Source organism: Buceros rhinoceros, unplaced genomic scaffold, assembly GCF_000710305.1.
Source record: "Buceros rhinoceros silvestris isolate BGI_N320 unplaced genomic scaffold, ASM71030v1 scaffold2386, whole genome shotgun sequence".
In the NCBI taxonomy this organism is placed as follows: Eukaryota; Metazoa; Chordata; class Aves; order Bucerotiformes; family Bucerotidae; genus Buceros; species Buceros rhinoceros.
The window spans coordinates 16,671-41,538 of record NW_010419126.1 but is presented as its reverse complement, the minus strand read 5'-3'; the positions used below and the strand labels follow the sequence as shown (position 1 = coordinate 41,538).

The following is a 24,868-nucleotide window of genomic DNA, read 5'->3' as shown; positions in this document are numbered from 1 at the left end:
GATGCTTAGTCATTCAAGCACTGAAACACTTTACTTTCTTACCTAAACCTCCAATAAGTTTGGGTTTGGTTTTTTTCTGCTTTCTGCTCTATGAGCAAAATGACAACCACTTACTTCACAAGATGGATATGCTCAGAGGGAATTGTCACCGATGCTACCTTGACAAGAAAAATTACTTTCAGACTTTTGACTCAGAATGAGTGTTTGCCCATTTGCAGTCATTCCCCTGCTAGATGTTATCTTTTAAAACCCACTAGGTGGCTCAGCTTTGTGTCTGTTTTTCAGTCCTTCTCACACCTAGACCTAATGACAGCTTTGAACACATTCCTGTGCATTTACAGAACCAACGAGAGAACTCTCATCCAAACAACCAAAATCCCATAGTAATTGTTGAACTATCTAAGCATAAAATAGCCCATATCTTGGCCAATCTTCATTGGTTTTAAGCTTCTCCACTTAAATTCAACATCCTGTTTCTTAAGCCTACTGAGGAGCTTTGCTTATGCATTTGTGATGCTTTTATGGACACAGTGCTAAACACTGGAGGTGGAAGATGGGACAAAATTTCTTCCTGAACCTGTCCTGATAATTTCAGCAAGATGACAACCACCAGACTCAAAAATACCTATCTTGATTTGATCCCTTTTTATTTTAAATATATTTCACAGCATTTCAGTGTTGTGAGAAGCAAAAATCACTGCTGTAATAATGACGCAGAACAGAAAGTTAATCCCAGACTGAGCTTCAGCTGCTATGGAAGACAAGATGTAAATGGAAGGCTATAGAGATCTGATACACCTAATGCATGTCTGCTAGTAAACTGACTCATGCACCATGTGTGTGCAGAAGGTTCCATAAACAGAACGTGATACAATCTTATCTTTTTCACTGTATTGCAACAAGATGAAGTCACCAAGCTCAGTCTAGTTTTCGAACTGTAAGTGTATGCTATTGCTGGGAAGGTGACAAGTGCCAGTGATTTTTGTGATATGACCAGCACGTTGTTTGATAAATAGCCATAAAGTCCATGCCAAAAGAGAGAATCATTACGGCGGGGTGTTTCAGTATGTTTGATCTCTTCCAAAAAGTTCCAAAAAGTATACACAAAATTTTTCATTTTCTCAAGGTTATTCAGTTTTCACTCTCCTTATTCTAAAATTGAAATTTCCTTGAACACATTCACCATTAGTACTAAAATAATTAATTCTCTTTAGCAGGTATAATTGAAGTCTGTTTTGTGAGACGACAATCAAAGAATTGAAATACCTTTGGAAGTGCCTTTGAACTGAGTTGATGTAAAGTGCAGAAATGAGCCACAGCATACTCTAACAGTGCTCCAAAGATGAAACTGAAGCAGATACCGAGGTACACATCAATTGCTTTAATAAAGCAATTAGCACTTGGAAGTGAAGTCCTGGCTCCCATCATCAGTGTTGTCATAGTAAGAACTGTGGTAACACCTGTGGAATGCAAAAATCTAAGTTTGATAAAACACAGGAAGCAATGAGGGCTTCTACTGAAAGGGCCCTGCTACAGGACAGTTTTTCCTGCTTCTGTGAACTCCCAGTATGCCATTTATTTAATATGTCATGTTTTGGAAAGTCTTTCAAATCGACTTGGATTCTGAAGTTAAATGCTTAAAAACACTCATGAAAAATGTTTATAAACCTGAGAAGACTGGAAACTGAGAGACGTTTTGGCGTCACAGAATGTATATGTGTGATTGACACACTATTACTGCAATGGCATACAAACGGTCCCTTTAAATACTCCAGGTATTATTTTGCTCAGTGCAGTTGCCCACTGGCCTCATTTGATGTGAAATTGTTCTTCCGTATTCTGGAGGAGTGTTTTCCCCACCCCACCTGCAGTCTGATCAGAACTGGTTTGCATTCTTTCCCTTTCAGAATATCCTCAATTTGAAATTAATTATATTTAATCTCTTATAATCCTCCTTTTATTCATGCGTTAATTACTATGTATCATTAGACCTCACAAAAGCCTCACAATTCTGTCTGCATGCGCCATGTATTTGGATATGGTGAAATTAATTCCAAAAAGTCTGACTTTTTTCCTTTGCTTTCAGCAGCCTCCCCTGCCTCCAAGTCTCCTGTAGCTCTCCAAGACATTTTCTTAGTTAGAAAACAACAAGGCTTTAGGAGGAATATGCATGATATACGGCAAATTAGACAATTCCATAAAACTCAGAAGCATTTGCAACTTTTGGCAGTGGATGCCACGTACATGCAATAAAGCAAGCACCTTAACGATGCAGCTCCTGGCTTGGCTTGGTTTGGATTGGATTGGATTGGATTGGATTGGTTTGGTTTGGTTTGGTTTGGTTTGGTTTATTAGCTTCTCACCTATGCAGATTCTGGCTGGAACTGATGACTGGCTTATCCAAAACGATACCCATGAGAGCACAACCAGTAGGATTGATGGTACGTATGTCTCCAGTATAAAATACAAGATGTTTCTCTTGAGTTCAAAGTGAAACACTAGTTTTGGGTAACGTCCTGTGGAAAGAGCAGGAAAAAAATATTATGAAGGTGCAATACATGGAAAGTTCTTTAAATTATCAACCTATATTACTTTTGTGCATTCCAATGCAGCAAAATCTTAATAAACAAGCTTGAAAAAAATTAAACACTGCACTGAAAAATTCTATCATGAAGACTCTAAATTGAACTGATGGAAAAAATCAAAACATAAAACAGCCAGCCACCATATCCAAAGTTTCATTAAAGACATTTTGAATTGGAAAGTCACTGAGGATTAGTGAAGGGGAAAAAAAATCCATCAATGTGCAGAAAAGATGTTTCGTTATAACACAATGCAAGGAAATTTGAAGTCAAATATGTATTTAGCTGTGGCTATTCATAAGAATTACCACAATCAGCTGCTATATAAACTAACATAATAGCTAACGTAATTGCAAATTTATGACATTATCATGGGCTCCTATCTTTAACTGCCTCAGATATCTGGTTTGTTTTGCTTTGCTTTTCATTTACTGTTGCTCAAGACACAGAACAAAGGAACCTTCTCAGATACTGCTGACCTACCACTTATATTCCACTCAAAACGAAGCAATGTCTTTGCATTTTCTCTACCTATTTTTTTCTTTACATTACTGCATTACAGTGTTCGTGCTGTTCTGAGCACTGTCTGTTCTGTGTGACCCCGTCATGGCACAAATGGTTTGCTTCTAAATGAGTGATTTCCAGAAGATGGAAGTTTGGGCCCACAGTCAAAGGCTGAATTGGCTTTCATTAGGAAACAGCACACTGGTAAGAGAGCCTGAATTTAATATCCAGCTCACTAACTGAGCAGAATTTGGCTGTGTTTGGGCAACAGAAGTGCAGGATCTGAAGTCGTTACCAGTCTAACAGATCAAGTAAGGCAAAAGCTGGCTTTTTATTAACTTAAATGTGCAAACCAGACTTCTTATTCTGAAATTCAAAATTAAGTGTTACAAGATATATTTCTAAAAAAATATTTTAACAAAATTCTTGAACCAGAATATCAGTGAGAGGGTAATGCTTCAATATACCATGGTTACATAACTTTGGCTTCATCTATTTTAATCCAACAAATGATGATCTCTAGGACCTGTGTTTGTTTCCAGCGCTATGTGCTGTGAGTCAGGACAAGAACTACAGAATGGTGAAACACTTTAGCAATTGTATATGCATAGACAGGCTATTTGTGCATCCCTCAGGTGCACTGTGAGACGTGGAGTCAAAGAAGAGTACTTTTAAAAGCTGGAAGTGCAAGTAATGGATGCCGAGAAATATATTCTTGCTCCAAGGCTAGAAAAAGGATGGTTCAATTTCCATTTTTAAAAGTATTGTATAAATTGCATCCAGAGAAAAATAAGATTTCACAGAACTCTTAAAATCAGAAAGAATCACTAGATTATGTAGTTTGACCCTAATCACGTCATTAAGTTTCCCGTTATTCCTTTCTTTGGACTCAATCACTTTGATTGGAGTACAGTCCACTTTTCATATAGACATCTAGACTTAGTCTGAGGATACCTAGACATGCAGCACCCACCATTTGTCTCAGTAATCTGCTACAACAATTACAATCATTCTCTCTGTTAGAAATGAATGCCTAATTTCTAATCTTAAACTGACTTCAGCTTTCTGCCATGTTGACTTTTTCACTAGTAGACTAAATAGTCCTTTGGAAGTCAGCTCTTTCTCCTCCTGAAGGTACAAAGACATTGTACTTAGGGTTCTTTGTAAGTTCAATATACTGAGTTCTTCTAGTTTCTGACTGATAGAAATAAAATGGACACAAAGACAGACAGCAGACTTCAACTCTCTCCATGTGGCAGGAGGTAATGATTTATACAGTTATCATCATTTTTATGTGAAAAGAGGAACATTACGTTAGTGTACCTCTATCAACATTGTGATTTTTACCAATATAGTTGTTTCAGTAAAAGCAATTTTGCCCGACAAAATTGATTTCAAGTGTAAGCAGAGCAAAGTAAATCACTCAAAAGTTAGGAAGTGCAATGCACAATATTATTTCTGCTTCTGTCTCCACTCATCCTTCCACTAAATCAATCACTAGCACTAGGGGAAAATGCTCAGTCTTTACAATAAAAAACTATACAATACAGCATATTTTGGGGAAGAGAATTAGGGTTGTACAGACAGTTGTAAATCTGTGGCTTCCGTGTGTGCAAGAGCAAGCATTTATAACCTTAATAAAAACTGTCAAGGATTTTATTAATTTTGCTTGCCTTCTTCTAGGCTGCTGCTTAACTAGAACTCAAACCAGATATTTCTAAACCGAAAGACCAGATTTTCTTTGCAGTGTTTGTACCGCAAACTGTCATTACCGTGGCACACAAAGGGCAATAACACAGCCACCGTGTGAGGGTGCAGAGGGTGTAAACTATCAGCAGAAGACTGAATCCTCCACAAAAGTTCATCTTGTGTTTCTGTGCTGACCAGAGGGAAGGATGTGGAAGCCATGTACCCAGCAAAGATGAGCGAAGAGACTGGACTATGCTTTCTGTAGGGTACCACAGACACTTGGGAGGTCCTGCGGTGGTACCACAGACACTTGGGAGTTCCTGCCGTTCAGCCTTAGAGCTTGTCTTTAAGAAGGAAAACTCTGAAATTGTTGGTGTATCTTTCTACCAGAAATTAGAACTGTGGAAAATATGCTACTCTCTCTGGGAAACTTAGCAGCCGAAACCCAGCTGCAACACTATCGTGTGGGAAATCATCTCTAACTGGTCTTGTTTTATTAACTCTAACCAAAACAGTAGCTGTGTGTGGACTAACCCCTTTTATCCAACCACAGTGCCTTAAGAGATGCATGCTGTCTGTGTGACAGAGACGCTATCCAATCACCATGTAGCTAGTGGGGTGGACAAGAGTCTAGAAATTGAGATGCATTGTAAACAATAAACGAGCACGATTTCTAACCATATTGGTATACGATCTGTGACTCGGACTCCGTCCGCAGAAGGGTCACTGCTACATGAAATAGCCGATATGGCAACACCCTTCCCTCGTTAGCACCCTACAGGTGTACCTCCTTTCACCTTAGTACAAAAGCCAAGTGTGTACATAAGAAATTAGTTCAAAATACCAAGCTTGAAAGTCACACTTTGCTACTTTGCTGCAATTTCCAAATGCAGACAAGCCCTTTGAATGTTCCTATGTTCTTTTGTGTTATTTTTCCTGATGCCAGAAATTTCTAAAGCAATGCGAACAACAAAGAGAAATAGAGATGTAACAGTTTATAGCTGAGTGGCTTTTTGGGGAACAAAGAAAAGGCATTTCTCTAACCTTAAGGCTTTCTGCTTGCCAGAATCCAAAGACACATCATGGACATGATAATAACAGTGTCAGCATTTCTCTAAAGAGTTCAGAAGAGCTTTTATAATGGAAATCGTGGAGCAAACTGTATATAGCATTCCTATGAGCTTCTCCTGCAATAAACTGAAGGAAGAAGTAGTCAAGAAAAAGTATGCACTGCAACCTTATCATGCTAAAGAAATGAGAAACAGGACAAAATGAAGATATTACACTCCTTCTTTCATCTAGACTCCACATGTACCAGAAGTTATAATCTTTAAAAAGAAACAGATTTGCTACTCCTATTACGTGAGTTGCCTAAGAGATAGTAATGCTGTATCTCACTGGACACCTGAGGTTACAGTGCCATCAGGCAGAACAAAAGCAAAACAGGTTCATGTTATCCTAGTCCTGGCTTTACTAGGGTTAACTTAAGTACAGCTCAAGTCAACTCCTCAAAATTCTCAAGTTTGCCTCTTGCTAGAGTCTTATTGACAACAAAATATTTGCATTAAAATGAGATGATGCCTTTTCATTGAAGTTTCTGGCCCATAACGGATGTCACCTCAATGTGTGAGTGCTCTGATTTGAATTTGGTAATGCGATGGAAATAATCTCTGTGCAGATAGCTAACTCTGCAGCAAAGGCACAGTGTTAGTGCTTGCCAAAGGATCAAATAACTGTGTTGAGCAGTTTCTCAGACGAATCTGAACCTAAATGACTGTCAGTATACATGCTCTAAACCCACCACAAGGTGAGGTATTCTCCTTAGGTCATCCCACAGTGAAAGAAGACTAAGGTGAGTTACTTCGGCTTTATGGAAATACAAAAATAGACAATAGCTTTAGCTGTAGATTAAGAACAAATCTACACAGCAGACTAGCTCTGTACGTATGCTAACTCTCTCTACTGCTTTAAGAAATAAAGGGAAGAAAAAAAAAGAAGTACTCTAGAAAGTAGAAAGAGGTGTGATAAATCAAATTTCAGTTGGTTCCACCTGACTACTTTAGTTTCAGTATCATAAAAATTATAACAGCATAGTCTCTTTCCCAGTAGCTGAGCAGGTGTAAGTCTAGGTCTAAGGCAGATCTTTCTGAAGGCAAGAAAAGCTTGTTTATTCCTCTTTATACCTTGCCTTTGATGTTTGAGTTTTGGCTTCTAAAAACAATATTCTAATTTACAGTGCTGCCTTTCTGACACTTTGCTTAGATCATTTTATCAATTCCGACTGTTGCTGCACTGCCCGAGAAATAGGTATAAACCCAAACACACAGGCTTCATTATCACCCTAGGTCATTCATTTTTTGATTGTCCCATTTCTCTATGGCATCTGTCCGTGACTGACGGTAGAAAGATGTATCTTTCTCCTCTTTTCTCCTGCCCTGTGACCAGTGGACAGTCACAGCAGACGCACCTGAAGGAAGGACAGATGCTGTACAGATGCTTTCAGCAGTTCTTAACTTCCAGTCTGGTGTAACGGGATGGGTGCATCTTCCCCACAGTTACTTCCTGCAGACTTTTTGATGAACTCTACTGCAGAAAAAGATTTACTCCACATCACTCTTTATGTAAGAAGCACTTTGGTATCCTGCACAGGGGTGTGCAGTCAGGCATAAAGAGCACATTCTTATCTATCATGAAATATGTATGCTACCCCCTTGGGTGCCAACCCTGTGATGCACATCTCACACAAGCGCGTCAGTGCAACTCTGCCAGTGCATCATTTTCTTCTCTTTTTGCACCTTGTAACGGCACAGTACAGGAGCGTTTTAAATAGAATTTTCCTGCCTTATCTATGTGCTGAAAATTACATTTTCAGCATGCAATTTTTTAGTGCTTGTTTACAAAGAACATAGGAATTAAGGAATGGGTAGTGTCCCCACTTTTACCCAACAAGTAAGCTGTGCAACTGAAATGCAATTGTGCAACTGAAATGCAATTCTCCAACTGATGTAGCATGCTGAGGGTATCAATCTATATGGTCAACAAGTTATTACAGTTCCTTTGTCTCTCCCTCAGGGAACAAGTAGGCTTCGGTTCTTCACAGTTCAGATCTTATAAACTGCTTCTTTTCCTATTTGTTCTTCAAAGGTGAACTAAAGGAAATTAAAGATCAGGCCAGGCTTCTCAACATATGTTTCATCTTCATGAAAATGCTTTACAAAAAATGAGTCTGTTATTCAGATTCCCTAAGAATGAAACAAACCCTTTCATGTAGTGTCTGAGGGAAGATATATTTATCCACTTAGCTTATTGGTAAAAAAAAAACCTTTTTTTTTTAGTTATGCCACAGAAGTTTTCGAAGGGTTTGTGTATTTCTGTCTATACTACAAAGAACTTCCCCGAAGTTAATAAAAAAATGCCTCCTATTAATATCCTTGATATTCATAATACTCATCGTATTTCTATAAGGTTTTATGTTACTGTAACTTTTTCAATGCATTTTCAAACACTATTTTCTTTCTAAACTGTTCTACATTGCAGAAGTATCACAAAAATAACTCATGATTGATAGAAAACTTTTCAACATCAACTCAAGTGGAAAACCTTGCTTCCAAAGATACCAGATAGGTATGTTGAACATAACATGGTAACAGATATATATGTGCACATGTAATCACCTGAATCTTAGGTGAGGCTGACAAAAGACTCACCAGATAAGATTATACAGAATATGGTCCTGAGATTGTTTATAAGCCCTGTATGGCAAAGAAGATATTCTCAGAAATAACCACTGGGAAGCAACTACAGATTACAAAGGAACTGATAAAAGGAATGAGAGAAGTTACTTAGTGTGCTATACCTTAAAAAAAGAAGGACTGAAAATCCTGGAAAAGTTTGATTATTAACTGAGAAATCTCCTGAGCCTTGGGAAACTGCAGATGGGCCTGCAGGACAAAGCAAGGTAGTACCTCTGTTTTGAGAGAAGGAGACTGTGACTGATGAACAGTCTGTGTAGAAATCTGTTATATTTATACACTCTCACACACCCTTTATAGTTTATATATAGTTTAGATGGTTTTTTATTTTCAGATCATTAACTATAAATGAGAACCACTCATTACTGGCTTAGACCTCCCACCTGAGAAGCCACTAGTGTGGAGTGGCCAGTCAGCAGAGTTGCAGCACTGCACAGCCAAACGAGGTCTAATGAGGCCTCTACACCAAGCATCCTTGGGCAGGGTTTGTGAGAGACATCAAAACCCTGGCAGTGACTGCAGACAAGGAACACCAGCCAGCTCCCTCTGCAGTCTTTTTCAAGGGGCCAAATGTCTTTCTGCATCAAGGAGAGGAGACCAACTTTATGCTTTTGTCTTTTCTTTCCCTCTGTTTTGCCAAAATCACACCACTTGGATATGCCACATAGCTTACTTCATGGTTTTCTAAGCAGCAAAGTGCACTGAGAGCCTTGACTGCCTGACAACTGTCCTCACCTTCTGGGCTCAGGTTGAAGCCTCAGTGTAAGGCTAGACCTGAGCAAGCTGAGCCTTTTCATTTCTGCTGCTCCTGAAGACTTGGCAGGAGGGCTGAAGTAGTGAGAGCAAGATTTAAGGGAAGTTGCAGCCAGAAGAAAAGCTATCAACAGCCAATTAGCCTCAAGTATTAAGAATTATCTCAACAACTATCAGCCTGAGTAAAACAACGTGCAATTCAACAAAAGCAAGTACAAAGCCATACACTTGGACGGGAATTACTAGCTCCCTAAACAGCATAGACAATATGTGGCTACAGGGCAATAAAGGCAGTGGAGTACGAGAAGGAACTGCAAGCTGAACAAGGTCAAAAATGCACAACAATTTTCTGCAGGAAAAGCAAGTATCAACCCAGATTGGACAAAGAGGAACAGAGTTCATTAAATGCAACCCTTCCCACTGTGGAGGATTTCTGCTGGGAATAGGGTTCCCAGTTTTGGGTGCAGCACATCAGCAGATATGAGAAATTCGATGGGGGAACAATAGCAAAGACAGGAGATACAGGCAGCTGTTTATATTCATTAAAAAGAGGGAAAGCATTGATCTGAGTAAAGACGTATTTGTTTTGAAATAGTGAAAAGGCTGCTGAAAAATAGCAGGAAATTTGTCTTCTATATCCACATAATGGGTTTGAAATGCAGCAAGGGAGATCAAGATTAGACACGAGGAAAATATGCATGCAATAATCACCAGAAAAAAATTGTCTAGGGAGGGTGAAGCAGACACTTTGGAGGTTTGTCTAACTTACTCCAAGAAACATCTGTCAGGAAGTAGGCTTCAGATATAGATGACCTTGCCTTGTGACATGAGACTAGACTAAACGAATTTTTAGTGTATTTCAGCCTCTTTTCTATGATTATTTACACAAAAGGCTAGGCTGTAACAGTCCTTCGTTGCTTTTATGTTTTTCCAGTAAGAAAGTCCAGCTTTCTACATGACTATTTATCACTCTGAGAATGCAGGTGGTGTTGGCTTTACAGCTAAAATAAAAACCCAGCAGCCACAGATGCAGAATCTTGGGTTTGGGGTCCAAGAGTGTATCAGAATAAGGAATGTAGATAAAAGACACATAGGAAGTGGTTCTAGCGATTAATTTACTCATGTCCGAAATGAAATTGGTCTGCACCAAAATGAAATCAACATCAAGACCTAGCCAGCAATCTAGCTAACATTATTCAAAGTGACTTACTATTACGTGACCACAATAATGTGATTACTGTTATGCAATACGTGCTGCTCTATAAACAAGATTAATCCACAATGTCCTTTCCTTAAATTTACTGAAGTTACTTAGGCAGGAATTTTGCTGACTGCATTTTAAATTTGGCTGTTAGTGGCTGTAGTGAACTTGGGGGTTGCGCTCTTGTACAATATTTCACTTGCACAGCAGCTGTAGTGTCTATTCAGGTTCACAGAGTATCAAAGACTGATTGCTTTTTTTGCTGTGTTAGGAAATACTACACACTACCCACTTTTCTCTCGTATCTTTAGCCTTTTGAATCATAGCTGTTATAAATAACTGTTGTTTCAATGTAACTTATTTACAAAATACTCAGATATCTATTAATGGTGTTATGGAAATGCAAAGTGTCATTTTTCATGTTGAAATTGATTACATAGTTCTAGTTGCTTTTTTCTTTTAATATGGGCTACAGTAGGCACTGCTAGCCTAAAAAAATCTGGAGAAAATAGCACCTAATTCACAATGACTCAAAGGAAAATTAAGAGGATTATGAGATTTCATTTTAAAAATACTGCTTACCAGTTGGTAATGTGACTTTCTTGAATAGGAGAATTGAAACAAGCAGGTGCGGGAAATTTTAATCAAATTAACTTGCATGTGTTAAAATGCATAATTAAAAGAAAAAGTGGCTTTTGACTTTATACGTACGATCCCTGACAACGTAAAGGAAGGAAGACAGCATCATTTACTGAAAAGAGCAGCACAATTCATCTGATCTCTCCAGTTGTAACTGGAATTGGTTCTATTCTGTTTGGTAAAGAGTAATAGAACTTCTTTTGGCTTTAGAGCCTAGAACCTATGAGAGAGAGTGGTAAGAATTAAGCAGGTTTCCTCTTCCTCTTTCCTGTATGGTGAACAGGACCTAATACCCTTCTAGGCAGAACAGCAGTAAAGGATTGTTTTCCTTTAACTGAACCTGACATGGCTTACCCAGAAGCTGTAAAGAGGAGGAAGGCAAGCAGATGTCGCTTAGGTTAAGTAGCAAGTTACTTTGCAATCCTGGAGCCTGCCAGTATGTATTTAATTTCTACTTTTATATCCATTTAGAAAACTATTACTTTCATGCTGAATTAATACCAGAAGTTATAGCATATAGTTTCTCTGTGTCGAATTATTAGAGTGCAAATACCCAACAATGGAACACAGAATATATTTCTATATACAGAATATATATTCTGTACAGAATATATGTATTTTTGTGGTTCAGAATTAGTAACATATCCCCTGGTGAAACTACAGCTTTGATGGATGTGCAACTTCATTTAAAGATCACCCTTCTGGCTGGTGTGTTGACTTGAGCAGAAGAGAAACTGAGTGAACTCTTCTGAAGAACAGCAATGGAGGACCGAAGAGTAACTCACAGAGCATAAAGCAGGTTTGGCAGGTCTTGAACTCTCTGAAATCCCTTTTGAAACTTCTAGAAAATAAACAGGAGTAGACACTTTCATGAGGTTAAATCCTGCAGTTAGAGGAAACTTTCTGCAGCAGTTTCCTAAGATCAGAAGAAGAGCAGGTCTGTGGAAATGCTTCTGATGCTTCCCTGGGCAGAGGAACATCAGGCTGGGCAATCTGCACTCTGCTGCCCACCAGGCCAGACAGAGGCTGCCACAGATAAAGAGCAACGCCAACAAGCACTAGCCAGGAAGCTCAACTTCTTGCAGCTCTAAAAGCACCCAGCATATTCACAGAAACTCCCGTGGCCAAATAGAGGCTTTTGACTTGCTGAAAAAGATGGAGCGGCTGTTTCCAGGAAACTGTTCTGAACTGGGTACCCAGAGCCCCTGATTTCTTTCCAATTTAAATGCCCACTTTATAGGCTGTTCTGCCTTCACAAGAGCTCTCTCTGACATTACAACGAAGAAGCAGTACACCTCCTGTTTATCATTCTTTAGATAATGCGTAGCTTCCAAGAAAATGCTCAAAACCTCTCAAGCTTTTCATTAGCTGGGTCTCTGCTGGTAACATCTGGAGAAGTATGAATGGTTTCAAGAACGTAATCTAGCAGAAAATGTCATCCTAAGAGAAAGCAATGTGTTCTGTTCCTTAATGCTGCTCTGCTTCCACAGCCATATTCTAAACTGTACCTAGAAAGCGTTAGAAGGGTGTTTTCACCTGTCTCATATACCGCTTCAGATACCGAGGTAAAGTGGTCTTCTACTGTGTATTGTGCCAGTCGGAGCGTGTCCAAACCTCGAACTGAATCATTTCCTCTAGTCCAGTAAAACATAACATCGTTGATGTTATAACCCCCTGTAGTGATACACAAACCAACAAGAGTGTTTATTTTACACAATAATTAATATGCGTTGAGCACATTTACGGTTCAGCTGCTCCTTATTTGTCTGTCTGACAGTACAATCAGACATAAACAGTGATGGCTTCTGGCAGAATTTCATGCCTGTTTGCAACAAAACTCCCAATCACATGCAAAGCCTTATCATTTAAAAGCTGAGGTTTTTTGAGGTGGTCTTTTTTATCTCTTTTATTCTCGTACAGACTACATAAACTAATTTTAGAAAGATTAGTACCACATGGTATTCTAAAGGCAAAAGCTCTTCAGCTTTAAAGAAATACAGTTTTTATGAATTACACTGCTGGCATTTGGACTAAACATTAAGTGTGCCCTGTGTTGCACCCCAGGCTGCTGTTTCTTGATGCAGTGCATTTGGTCCTCAATCCCATAGAGATGGAGGGGTGAGGAGAGCAGCAGGGCTGCTGATGCTGGTGCTGTGCTCTGAGCTGGGCTTGAGTTGTCGCTTGGGACAATATTTTGGCTCAGGAGCTTGAATGCTTCCCAACAGCTTAGATGCTGATGTTTCTGCAGGCTCAACAGCGTGGCACGCTTCAGGGCCCCAGGAGATTTTCTCTTAACCTTCAAATAGTAATTAGGAGCTGAGACGGGACATGAATCATCTATCAGAAGGCAACTGTATTTTGCACACACTTGTCAATACGCAGCACAATCATAGCTAAACATCTCTGTAGCTTTTTCCCATTATATTAAAAAGCAAGTAATTTTCAGGCTAGTGTATATGATTAATTCAAGATTATGTTAATGTAATTTACATGTTAACAGGGAGCATTTGAACATCTTTTCCTTTAGCTTACTTAGATCAATCATTCTTGTATTTGGCAGACTTATATTGTGCAAGTTAATAGCTAAGCTTAGGGGACAGAAACATGAGCAGATGATTATTTTTAGACTCTAGTCAATTGTAAGTAAATTACAGTGTGAGACAATAATGAAATACATTGCACAAGGGTATATACTGCAAAAAGAACAAAGCTCTAGAGTAACAGAAAAAGACATGCATTAAAATAAAAAAGAGCATTTTCATATTTTTAAGTTAATGGCTTTGGTTCTTGCAATAACAAAAGCGAACCGATTTCCTACAGCCATTTAATGTAGGAAAAACAAGAGTTCAGAAATTCCTTTCAAGGAATTAAAATGTCAATTTCTCCTGGAAATTCTTTCCCTGACAATTCTTCAAATGTAAATTGTGTTTTCACTATCATTGGCAGTTTTCTGAAAAAGTATCATGACTGGGAATCTCTGCTTACATTATCACATTTATAGCAATTAAAGCCAGAACACTGCTGTGTCAAAAGGCTAAGCCGAAAGTGTGCATGTCCAAGCTAAGTTCTCAATTCCCTAAAACCACATGCTGGGAAATTTCCCAGGTTTGGGAGATGAAAAATCAAAGTAACCTTTCCTTTAGACAAATGATTGCATTGTCCTCAGTTAAAACAAAAGACGTTCAGAAAAGCAGATTTAGTGCATGACTCCAGGCATGGATGCATTTTACTTTCCTTCAGCATAAATGAACTGAAGATATTTAAATAAAGTCCAAAGAGCTAGAGAGTATCACAGTAAATTCTTACGTATTTTTTACAAGATATTGAGTCATCCGAGTTGTGCAAGATGGGAGAACTTCTCAATGCCCAGAACAGTGATAACAAGCATTTCTCCAACTACAGGTTGTTTTGCTTTAGTAGAACCATTTTTGTTCCAAAGTAGTATCATTAACTGAACAGTTAGTAGGTTTTGGTGATCCTTTGAAAATACTAATCCCAAACTCTATTTGTGAAGAATTTTCATGGAGAGTCTTCCCAATTTAAGTAAAGTTAAATAACAGAGTGCTCCCTCTGTGTAAAGTTATTCTTTATTCAGGGGATTAATATTTTACTAATTATAAAACGTTTAAAAACTTTATAGAGACAAAATCCTCAAGCCATCTTATTTGGGTTTTACAAGTAATCTCTATTCTCTGTATGTGACACTGAGTTTTCATTATAACTAATTCCTAAAGCCCAAAATGTCTCATTCCTGTACTTCGTTGATAGAGTTCAAGCAGCTACCATCAACAGGGTTAACTACAGGAACAGTAAATTTGTGATTAAACATTCATAATTCCTAATACAAATGAGTTTCTTTACATTTCTGTTGCTAATTTTAATTTCCCCTGATTGTCAAGCACAAGTTAAGTGCCTTCACATGGCTCTTCACAGAATAAATGCCACAGGACAAGTTCAAAAAGGAAATAAAATTTCAGAGATGGGCCCAAAACATGAATATGTATTTGGACTGAAGGCCTGTGTGCGGGTAAAAAAAAGAGGAAAAAAGCCCTCAGCCCACTGTGAATGAGTGGTGGTGTTCCCTACCACACGGCAGGGAGCATGAGCCCTCCCCAGGCAGCACCAGCTGAGGCAGGAGCCCTCCAAGTCCCTAAATGTCACATCTGCCATATCAACAGAGACTCAGAGGAGCGAGTCTCTGTCCCCTAAGATATGACTGTTCTACCTTCGTAAGTGTCGCAGCAACGTGGGAAAAAACAAATGAAAAGTGAAAAAAACAGCTGAAATGTGTTTTGCTGTATAGAAAAAATAAGTCAATTAATGTTATTAACTAGTGCCAGCAGAATAGCATGTTGTAAAGGCTACTAGGGATGCCTTGCTGTGAAAAGCCATTACTTTATAATATCATGACAGGTTTGTCTTTACATTAGTAATCACTTAATAATCAACTATCGCTCACGTATTTCACATTTTATTTACAAAGTCAGCATTTGTGTGGATGCGGATGTGTGCTTACATTCACAGCTCTTAATTCCAGGTGATGGTAATTGCAAGCAGTATTCTAGGATGATATCATTATTCATCTATACGCTGGCATAGCTTAACCCATGAGGGAACAAACACCATTCCCAGAACACCCAAAAGAAAGCATCGCAGTGCCCTGAAGAAAAAAGGGCTACAGCTAAAGGCACACTTTTGTGTTTATTGCTTCTAGCTGTTTTCCTTAAAATTAAACACCAATGTCATGGCAGCACTTGTGAGCACAGTACTATGTTTTCTCCTTAGACATGAGTCACTTATGTGTTGTTTAAAAAGCAGATGGAATCATTCTGGAAAATGCTTGGTTTTAATTATATAGGGAATTCCCTCTTTTTTAATCCTGTCAAATAGACTACAGTTCCTGTGGGACATGTATTTCATTCTGGAACTAGGGAAAATTTTAAATGACTCATTAGGCAATGCTGTTGATGTAAATCCATGTGAAGGCTCTTACTAATACCCTCTTCCAACGGAAAACAAAGTAGAGATAAATCCAAATTCTAATTCAAATCATTATTTGTTAAATACATCTTACAAAACTGCGGATTCTAGAGGGACTCCTGTGTGAGGACGGTTTGGGGGTTGATTCCCTCTGCGGTTCTGTCTAAAATGAAACTTTCAGCAATCTGATAATTGGTAGTTACAAATAGGAGGAAAGAACACACACACACCTGGAATGGTAAAATTTGACAAGTAGTGAAAAAAATTCCAAAAGACTTTGAATATGTATTGACATCCATTTGAACACATACTTTCATCTTACAGGATCGGGTGTCCTTTTACATTAATTTACGCAAAAATATTTTGAGAGTCTTACCATATGAAAATTATAAACATGCACATTTGCATATTTGCAAAGCCACCATGGCTACGAAGTAGTAGAAAGCATATTTCAATGAGGAGATTGACTGATAAAATTAGAACCTATAAAGGTATATTTATTCTTGGTCCATCAATTGATGACATTTTTTCCCAGGGCACTGGCATAGAGACAATTAAATAAGTCACAGAAGGATCTCAATATATCCATCTCAGAACAGAACTAAGCAATTACCTTTTTTTCAGGACAAAGACAGTAAATTAAATATGAACTCTATGCCTTACAAATAAATCTTATTCTAATTTCTCTCTTTCCTAAAGGAATTGTGCCTCAGGGGAAAATATTATATATAAATACTATCTGAAAGAGGAAAAAAAAAAGAAAATTCCCAGCTGTGAGGAAGATATCTGCTCACAGAACTCCCCCTGAAGACCAAGAGAATAACTGCAAGATGCACTGCAAAACCAGGCCTGTGATAATCTGAGATTTTGTTCAATCATGCTATTTTCAGTGATGCCTCATGCATTTATCCTTGTATACAGATACTGTTGTAATTCAACAAGGACTGGTCATGTATTGTCCCTTGGCTTCTTTGAAAATTCCAGGCTCTTTGATAATTATATCTGACAGCCCTTCAAAAAGACCAGAGATATTTTTCTAATTGTATAAAAATAATGAGGATTAAGTTTCTCACAGCTTTCCAGTTGCAAAGTACATGTCTGCTTATCCATTGGATATTTGGTCAGATCCATACTGCATGCCACGGTTGTGGTGATCCTTGAAAAAAAAAAAAAAGGAGTATTGCTGATTATTAATGGGATAAAATTATTCACCAATAAAAATAAAAATAAGCCATATATCCTTCTTGAAGTATTATTTGCAGGCAAATATCTATTGCAAGAAAAAAAGATCTCGTATTTGGCTTTATTTAATGTAAAACATTTAATGTGAAACATTAAATAATGTCCCAAACACGAAACCACTCCAGAATACCTGAATTTAGTGGCAGTCTAAAAATGCCACCCCCCTTCTCTTCTCACTTACAGAGTGCATTTTTCCTTTGTTGATACTTTGCAATACATTTTACATTTTTGCTATATTTATCAAAATTTATTACAACAGCTGATCTTCAATAAATAGTGCAAATCAATCGTCACTGCTTGCTTTCCTCTGTGATGACGTCATTTCCAAACAACTGCACTGGTAACATGCAATTCCTGTCTTTGGTGTACATGGAAGTAAAAAGGTCTATTTAGGGAAGAAAAGGAGACCTATTAATAAATTTAAGAATTTAATCATATCGGTCAATCATATTACATGTTCTAAAACTACAAGACCACACCTATTCTACTGTTACAAATAGATAAGCTCCTTAAGCACAAAATCATGCTAACGGGCAAGTTTAAGATATAAGTAGAAGCAAAATGTAAAGGCTGGTCTGTGGTATATACATACCGTAGCGCATACAGGACTGTTCCATTAGGGTATATTCTTATAAGACGATTCTCAACAGTGATATCATGAAGAAAAGATTTTTTTGAATCAACTATGAAGGTATCCGGTACCCAAAGCATTTCTACAAGCCGACCATCTAAGCTTAAACTCTTATTGCCATCAAAACAAAGTCTGTCATCAGTCCATCTCTGCCTTAGGAATATGGTAGCTGTGTAGTCCTGAAAAAGAAAAAAAAAAAAAACCAAATTATCACACAGAGCAAGTTGGTATTATATTCTGCTTTACAAAAGTATATGGAAGCAGCTGTTGGGCAGAAATCGCCTGTGACTCTCCCATTCTTAAATGCTGGCACTCCAATAGCAGTACTGGCTCTTGTACTGCCAGATTTTCCAGCACTTGATGTGAAGCTGACATCATTAAGAAATACCATCTGGAGTAGATTGTGTTCTTATGGTCATCGGAATCTTACCGTAAAAGCTGATGGCCTGCGTCTGGGGCTATAAATCAGTTGAAGTCACCAGAGCTTTGCAAGCAGATAATCTGGCTCTGTGAACCTTTACATTTTAGAATGACTTATGTAAGTCGTTGCAAACATCACTTTGTTCGCATAAACTACTAAATAATGCATTTTTTAAGAAAACTTTGGAAAAAGCTGTATAAATTCAGATAGACAAAAGGACAAAAGAAGTTAGTGAAACAGGAAGGGAATCATCATCTTTTAGCACAATTTACCCTTTCAGCATTACAAGGAAAACAGTGGTGCCAAATTTACCCAGACCATAAATAGAACTCTCAGCCCAGTTCACCTTCAATTCAGATATGCCTTGAAGTCTTACATTAAAATCACACTATTTCTTAGCAGCTTTTTAATCAACTTTTGATTTTATGGTGTGTTTTTATCAGTATGGTAAGTTCATCCTAAGTTCTGACCTTACTTCCCCCTTTCTAAATACTAACTAATAATTAGTAAGTATAGAAGGACTTCCGTGGAAGCCCAAGTAATGAAATGGTGAGGTGCTTTATAGATATACACTTTTTATTAATATATATATTTATTTATATGTGTACACACTTTTGTATATGTATGTATATATATACGTAAATATTTTCCAATATTGAGTATCTGATTAATGAATTTTGCCTTTTATTTCTAAGTACCAATGGAGGATCTTTAATTAGAAAAGTATACTCCATTTCGTAGCCTGTTCAAAAATAAACGGTACAGATGTAATGAAACACAGCTGGAATAAATTAATGTGTGACAGTAAAAGTGAAAGAGACAAACAACATAAGTTCAGCTGTGTCTAATCACAGGGCAAGGGAGCGGCTTCAAAGTCCTGTCAATACATCTTTAAAAAATGCATAAAGATTTAGACCTTTCATGTGGAAAAGAAATACTGCTCTACATGCCCTTCATTAAGACAAATACTCAGCAGCAAATTTCTGTTCCTATCTGTGAGAAGTGTGATTTGTATCTGCATTTCCATACTTATTATAGTGCTATAACCACTATCTGCAGTGAAAAAAAAAAATCCATCTCCTAACACACATTGACTGCACAAGGAGAAAAGCCTCCAAGTCACATTGCCAGCAGCTGTAAACACAAGGCATTAGCTTATCAACAAGAAAACAAAAAAGATTGCAAAAGCTACAGTACCATATTTATTTCTGATATTGTATCGATGCTTGCAATATCCAGGCTCATTCCAATTGACACAGGGCCATCTGCAAAAAAACCCAAAACAAAACAAAAAGAACATCAGATCTAGCACGGAGTTCTTTAATACTCAGTGTTCAGAAGAACTGGAGACAAAATCTTCCATGATATGATCCTTTTTTCTAAATGTTTAGCAGCTTTTTTAAAAGGAAATATTCCTCAAACTTAGATTATGAAAGAATTTTAACAATTTCATAACAAAAATACAATATTTCTAGTATAGCAGTATCTTGATTTTAAGAAACATGTTTTATTTCCTAAGTATTTCCTGGTTTATATGTTTTTTTTTCTCGAGAAATAAAGTGCTGGGGTAAATGTTGCACAACAAGGTGCGGAAAAGGTACAATTCCCATGGTACATCACACCCTTCTGCTCCGAGGTGCAGAGCAGTGGAAAGAATTCTTCCAGCTGCAACATCTGGCCCATCAGATGTTAGTGAACTAAGGAGTTGCTCCTGGCAATGTCACATGGTTAACATCCAGATGGGACAGCTGAGCTGCCTGTTTAAGAATATATTGTTGATATTATGTCACTGCCTTATAATGTCTTGCTTTTGACCATTAGCAGCTAACTTTTGATTTAAATACTTGCATTTATAAAGGAAAGCTAGTCACTTCAGTCTCCTTTTAATACTAAAATCAGTTGAAGATATACTTAGTGTGATTAAATGCCTCACCTAAAGGAGCTGACATGATATCATTGTAATGTTAGTGTGCTCAGACTCTCATTTCCTTGTGAACGTGCACTTCACAGTGTCAGAATGAAGATCACCAGCTGTGCATTTTAAAATGCAGAATTTGTGCAGCACTTTCATGGAAACATGATATGACGCCTGGTTGAATATGTGCAGAAGAATTAACAGAGTACATGTACAAGGAAATTCATTTTTAAATAAGCGCATTGTTCCAAGTAATTGAGAAGCAGAGAATGCAGTACTGAAAATACAGAATTACTCTAGACAAGATCCATGTAGCTGATGGTGCCAGTACATCACAGGCACACTGATGAAAACCTTTCTTGGCTCCTTCCAGTGCATTATGTACATAGCCCTTATTTGCCCCCAAAAGGAAGAGAGTCCCACTCTGTCTTGCTGAGTTACACTGAAGAAAAAAATGTGTCATTCTAAGTGGTATCAGTGTATTAGTATTTTTTATTTTTCAAAATATTTTCCATTTGTAATGCGAGTGTTAAAGTTGTTAAACATCTGGCACTCCTGAAAGAATCTAAAAATGCTTTGTTCTGGACTCAGTTGAAAGTTCAAATAATAAAGCAGCAGCTTGAAGCTGGACTGTAGGCTTGCAGCATCCCCTGATGGTAATCTATGTGGTTATTACATACCATAAATTGTATTCAGGGAGTAGAAGACATTGGTCATCTACTGGAAGACAACTTTGGAGGTAACTCTGGAACAAAATTTGCCTGAAAAGTTCTTAAACCATTGACAGCTTGTTCTTCTGCTTCTTTCCATTCTTTTCAGGTTTTGATACTCTAACAATACACTCATGTTTTGTCCCTGGGGTTAAAAACTTGACCCTCTAGGAAACTAAGCCAAACCTTCTAGAGTGCAACAGCAACAGAGTCAATTGATACTTCTGATTATCATTGTATTATATCATTATTACAGGTACAATACTGCCAACCTCAAAAGATGTGTTAGACCCTCAAAAATCATTAAATTTAAAAATGTGTGATTTATAACCCCTTTTCTGATCTTTTTTCTTTAGTCTTCCTACAGATTCCCATGTATGACTGTAACAGCACATCATTGCCAACTGTCACAAGAATTTGGGGGGAACTTCATCATGCAAGGCACATCCTTAACGATGGACTGTTCTAAGGAGATAACAGCATTCAGCTGGCGATGTGGGAATTGTGGCTGGGAATAATCAGGCTCTTTCCTGTTTTATCATATTTTACTGGTAGGAACAACACTTGATCCTTGCCTAGTTAAGGTGAATACAGATTAAGAGAAATGCTCATTAGCAGAATTTCAATATCATCAAGGCTACTGTTACATGTCTGAGAGGAAAATCTGACTTTCCAGAAAGATTAGTGAAATTCAATTTGGTTTCATTTTTCTGGAATCACAGAAACAGGACTTTGTACATCTCTCCCTTCCTTCTTTCCTGTTGCAGTATCTTTCAAAATATTGAGTAACACAACAGAATTGTGGTGTTGGGTGACTCCTAACCACCAAAAGACTACTAGGTTAAGAGGTAGTTCAAGCTCAGACTGATTGTCATAGCACAGACCTGCCTTGAGGTTCAAGCGCTAAGGAATGGTAGCGCAGGCAGGACAAAACCCTTCCGGTCTGCTAGTCCTGACAAACTTTGTGGCCCAAGTGTTTGTGCTGTGCAGCCAGCCTGTCAAGACATGCACTCATGAAAACTCAGCAGAAAATTACATCCTTTCAGATACAGCAACATGCCAGAGAGGACCTGTGCAGGAAAAAAAAAATCCTGTTATGGAAGGGATCTTTATTAACACAATACAAGCTGCTGAATATAACTTTGCTTTAGCAGTTAATAAAATCAGAACATGATTAATAGTTAAGTGTTAATTTCCTTTTTCTAAGGCTAAATACAATTTATCGTGACTTACTAAATAAGCAAAGTATTGATAACAGAATGAAGCTTGCCATAAGTATCCACCAGGGTTTCCCCTGAACTTCCTCTGAAAGGTCTCTGCAAAGTTTGACAGTGTCAAAAACAGGGCAGCAGACCAGGTGACGCACGCAGTTCCCACATTTCCATGTGTTTGGCAGGAATTGTATGTATAATGACAACTTCAGAAGAAATGCACTGATCTTCAGAAGAAAACTCAAGTCAGTCTGTCCTGCATTAATGAAGGGAATTTTCGAAACATGACAAAGAAACGCCAAAGGTTGTGTCATGTTACAGCGATGGGTGTACAACCGAACTAACATAGATTTCAGATAACGTATGTACAAAGACTGTAACTTCATGCACTTGACAGATATTCATAGTAATCCCGTACGTGAAAGCAGCCAGAGGAGTGGCAGATGGCATACTAAAAATTAAATCTGGATCACTGCAATGATCGCAGTCTGTTAAACTTCGTACCAACAAAGTAAACCACCCCTATGCCACATAGGGATTTGGAACTCTGAAGACCAAGTAAAATCAGTTGGCACTACCATGAACTGCCAGTGTTGAGCTGTTAGTACGAGGTCGTTTTCATTTAGCTTAGGAAAGCTTAGAATAATTCTGGCATTCATAAATACCGCCAGAGGGACAGCTTTTTGAAAGAACACCTTATCCTTGCAGCAATGCTGGATAAAATACAATTTAACTTACAAATCTCTGCAATTCTAACAGGGAACTAGAAGGAAAAGTATCACTAGAATAATTTATTATCTTCTCGTGAAGATTTGGTCTGCATGATTGCCATCTTTGCTTTGTTTTAGAGTATTGTGGGATTTTTAGATAAAGTGATAACATTGCGCTTGGACTTTTTCGGTGCATTTAGCTCCCCACCACAAGTCATCTTTCTTGATAAATACATGTTAAGTGAAGAGACTGGACAGATTAAGACAGGCCTTCTGACAGATCTCAGCTGTAATTGTTGACATGAAGATATCAGAAGACAGATCCATTTCTAGCAAGAATCAGCTTCAATCCTATTTGCTCACATCAGTGATCTTTAGACAGTGATGGAGCTTCACTAGTACAGTTTGTGGACGAGACAAAAATTGGTGGGGATTGTAATAATAACAGCTTGTTAAATCATTTGTCAAAAAAGCATATTTTAATATAGCCAAATGCAAGCAATTAATGTGGAGACAAATAATGGAGGCAATATGTACAGGATAGGAAACTATCCTGGCAAGCAGTGCCTTTGAGAAGGATTTAGAGGTTGTCACAGATAATCATTTCAACATGATCTTTCCATATTACGCTTTGGCAGCAGCACTACTGCAATGGGAAGCAATACACAAAATTAAGTTATCTTGCAATCTAGACTGTATTGGCAAGACTGTTATGAGATTACTGTGACAAGATTTGTCTTCCACATTTGGGGAGAAAAAAAGTGCAAACAGCAAACAGAGTTCAATTGAGACAGAGAAATATTCCAGAAGACAAAAAACTCTGGAAGCTTAATATCAAAGCTTGTAACGTGAAAATTAAGGAACCACATTTTTTCAGCTTCTCAAAGAGAAGAGAGAGGTGACTTGTCCAATGTCAGTAAGTGCACAGAAAAGGTGTTGAGCAGCAAGTCGAACACATTCTCTGACAAAGCAAAGCAAGATCCCAGTTTATGGAAACTAGAGACAACATGAAGCTTCAAATAAACTGATTCTTTTCTAACTGAACTTAATAACTGTTCACTATTTAGAGTCCCTAGAAGTCACCATTTGGGGGGCAAAAAAAAGAAAAATCCAAACACCAAACTGTCCTGCATACAGAGGACTGGGTTTGGTGGCAATGACAGTCTCATAATGACTCTTATTTCCACGGGAAAGGAAGGAAAACCTACACTACCACACGTATGCTGAAGTTTGCACTTTTGCACCAAGTCACTGATTTGTTAAATCACAATTGTAAGGATTCAGCAGAGTTTCAGAAGATTTTCTTTTTCCCAATATGCAACTGGCCATATATATTCTGGGCTTTCTGCCTTTCTCTGAAGGATTAGGTATTGGCTAACTGGTACACAAACTAGTCTTTAGATGATGATTATTTGGTATTTCTTTCTCACGTACCCTGCGATCTCATCTCACTAAATCAAAAGGTCTTTGACACAACTAACATTCCGATACCTCCTGGTCTCTTTTGGGGCTAAACTGTAAGCTTTCAAAGATTAAAATGCCTTTATCTAATTAAATTCATAGAACTTAATATAAACATTTGAGGAAAAAAATACGATGACTGGTCTAACACAAAAGGTTAAACTCAAATATTTATTTCACTTTCTTAAATTTAAACCTTAAGACCATTACAAAGCTAAGGAAAATAATCTTAAATGTGGTTTAGAATAACTGATTCAAGCATGACACTTTTCCATACCACTTGAAAGCAGATTCCATATTCAAATATACTCAGCTGTGACCTTTTCCTAGTCTCTCTCTTTTTAATTAGAACACTTAAATGATCACATTCAATCACAGAACAAAATTTATTTGTATAAAATTATTTACAAGATTTTATGCATCCCTTAACAACTCTATGAACCTGATCCAAGGCTCACTGAAGTCAG

At 37.8% G+C, this 24,868-nt stretch overlaps 1 protein-coding gene across 1 annotated transcript in view; it reads right to left on the bottom strand.

Moving 5' to 3' along the window:
- The window catches only part of LOC104495754 (gamma-aminobutyric acid receptor subunit pi-like), a 33,556-nt gene that overhangs the window by 6,028 nt on the left and 2,660 nt on the right, over window positions 1-24,868 (bottom strand). Inside the window, exons 2-7 of the mRNA XM_010138765.1 lie at window positions 19,592-19,659; window positions 17,935-18,152; window positions 17,174-17,256; window positions 12,657-12,794; window positions 2,364-2,516; window positions 1,267-1,460 (exon numbers count right to left, since the gene is read on the bottom strand). Coding sequence (XP_010137067.1) covers window positions 1,267-1,460; window positions 2,364-2,516; window positions 12,657-12,794; window positions 17,174-17,256; window positions 17,935-18,152; window positions 19,592-19,639 — 834 coding nt within the window. The 5' untranslated portion in view covers window positions 19,640-19,659. The remainder of the gene's footprint in view (window positions 1-1,266; window positions 1,461-2,363; window positions 2,517-12,656; window positions 12,795-17,173; window positions 17,257-17,934; window positions 18,153-19,591; window positions 19,660-24,868) is intronic.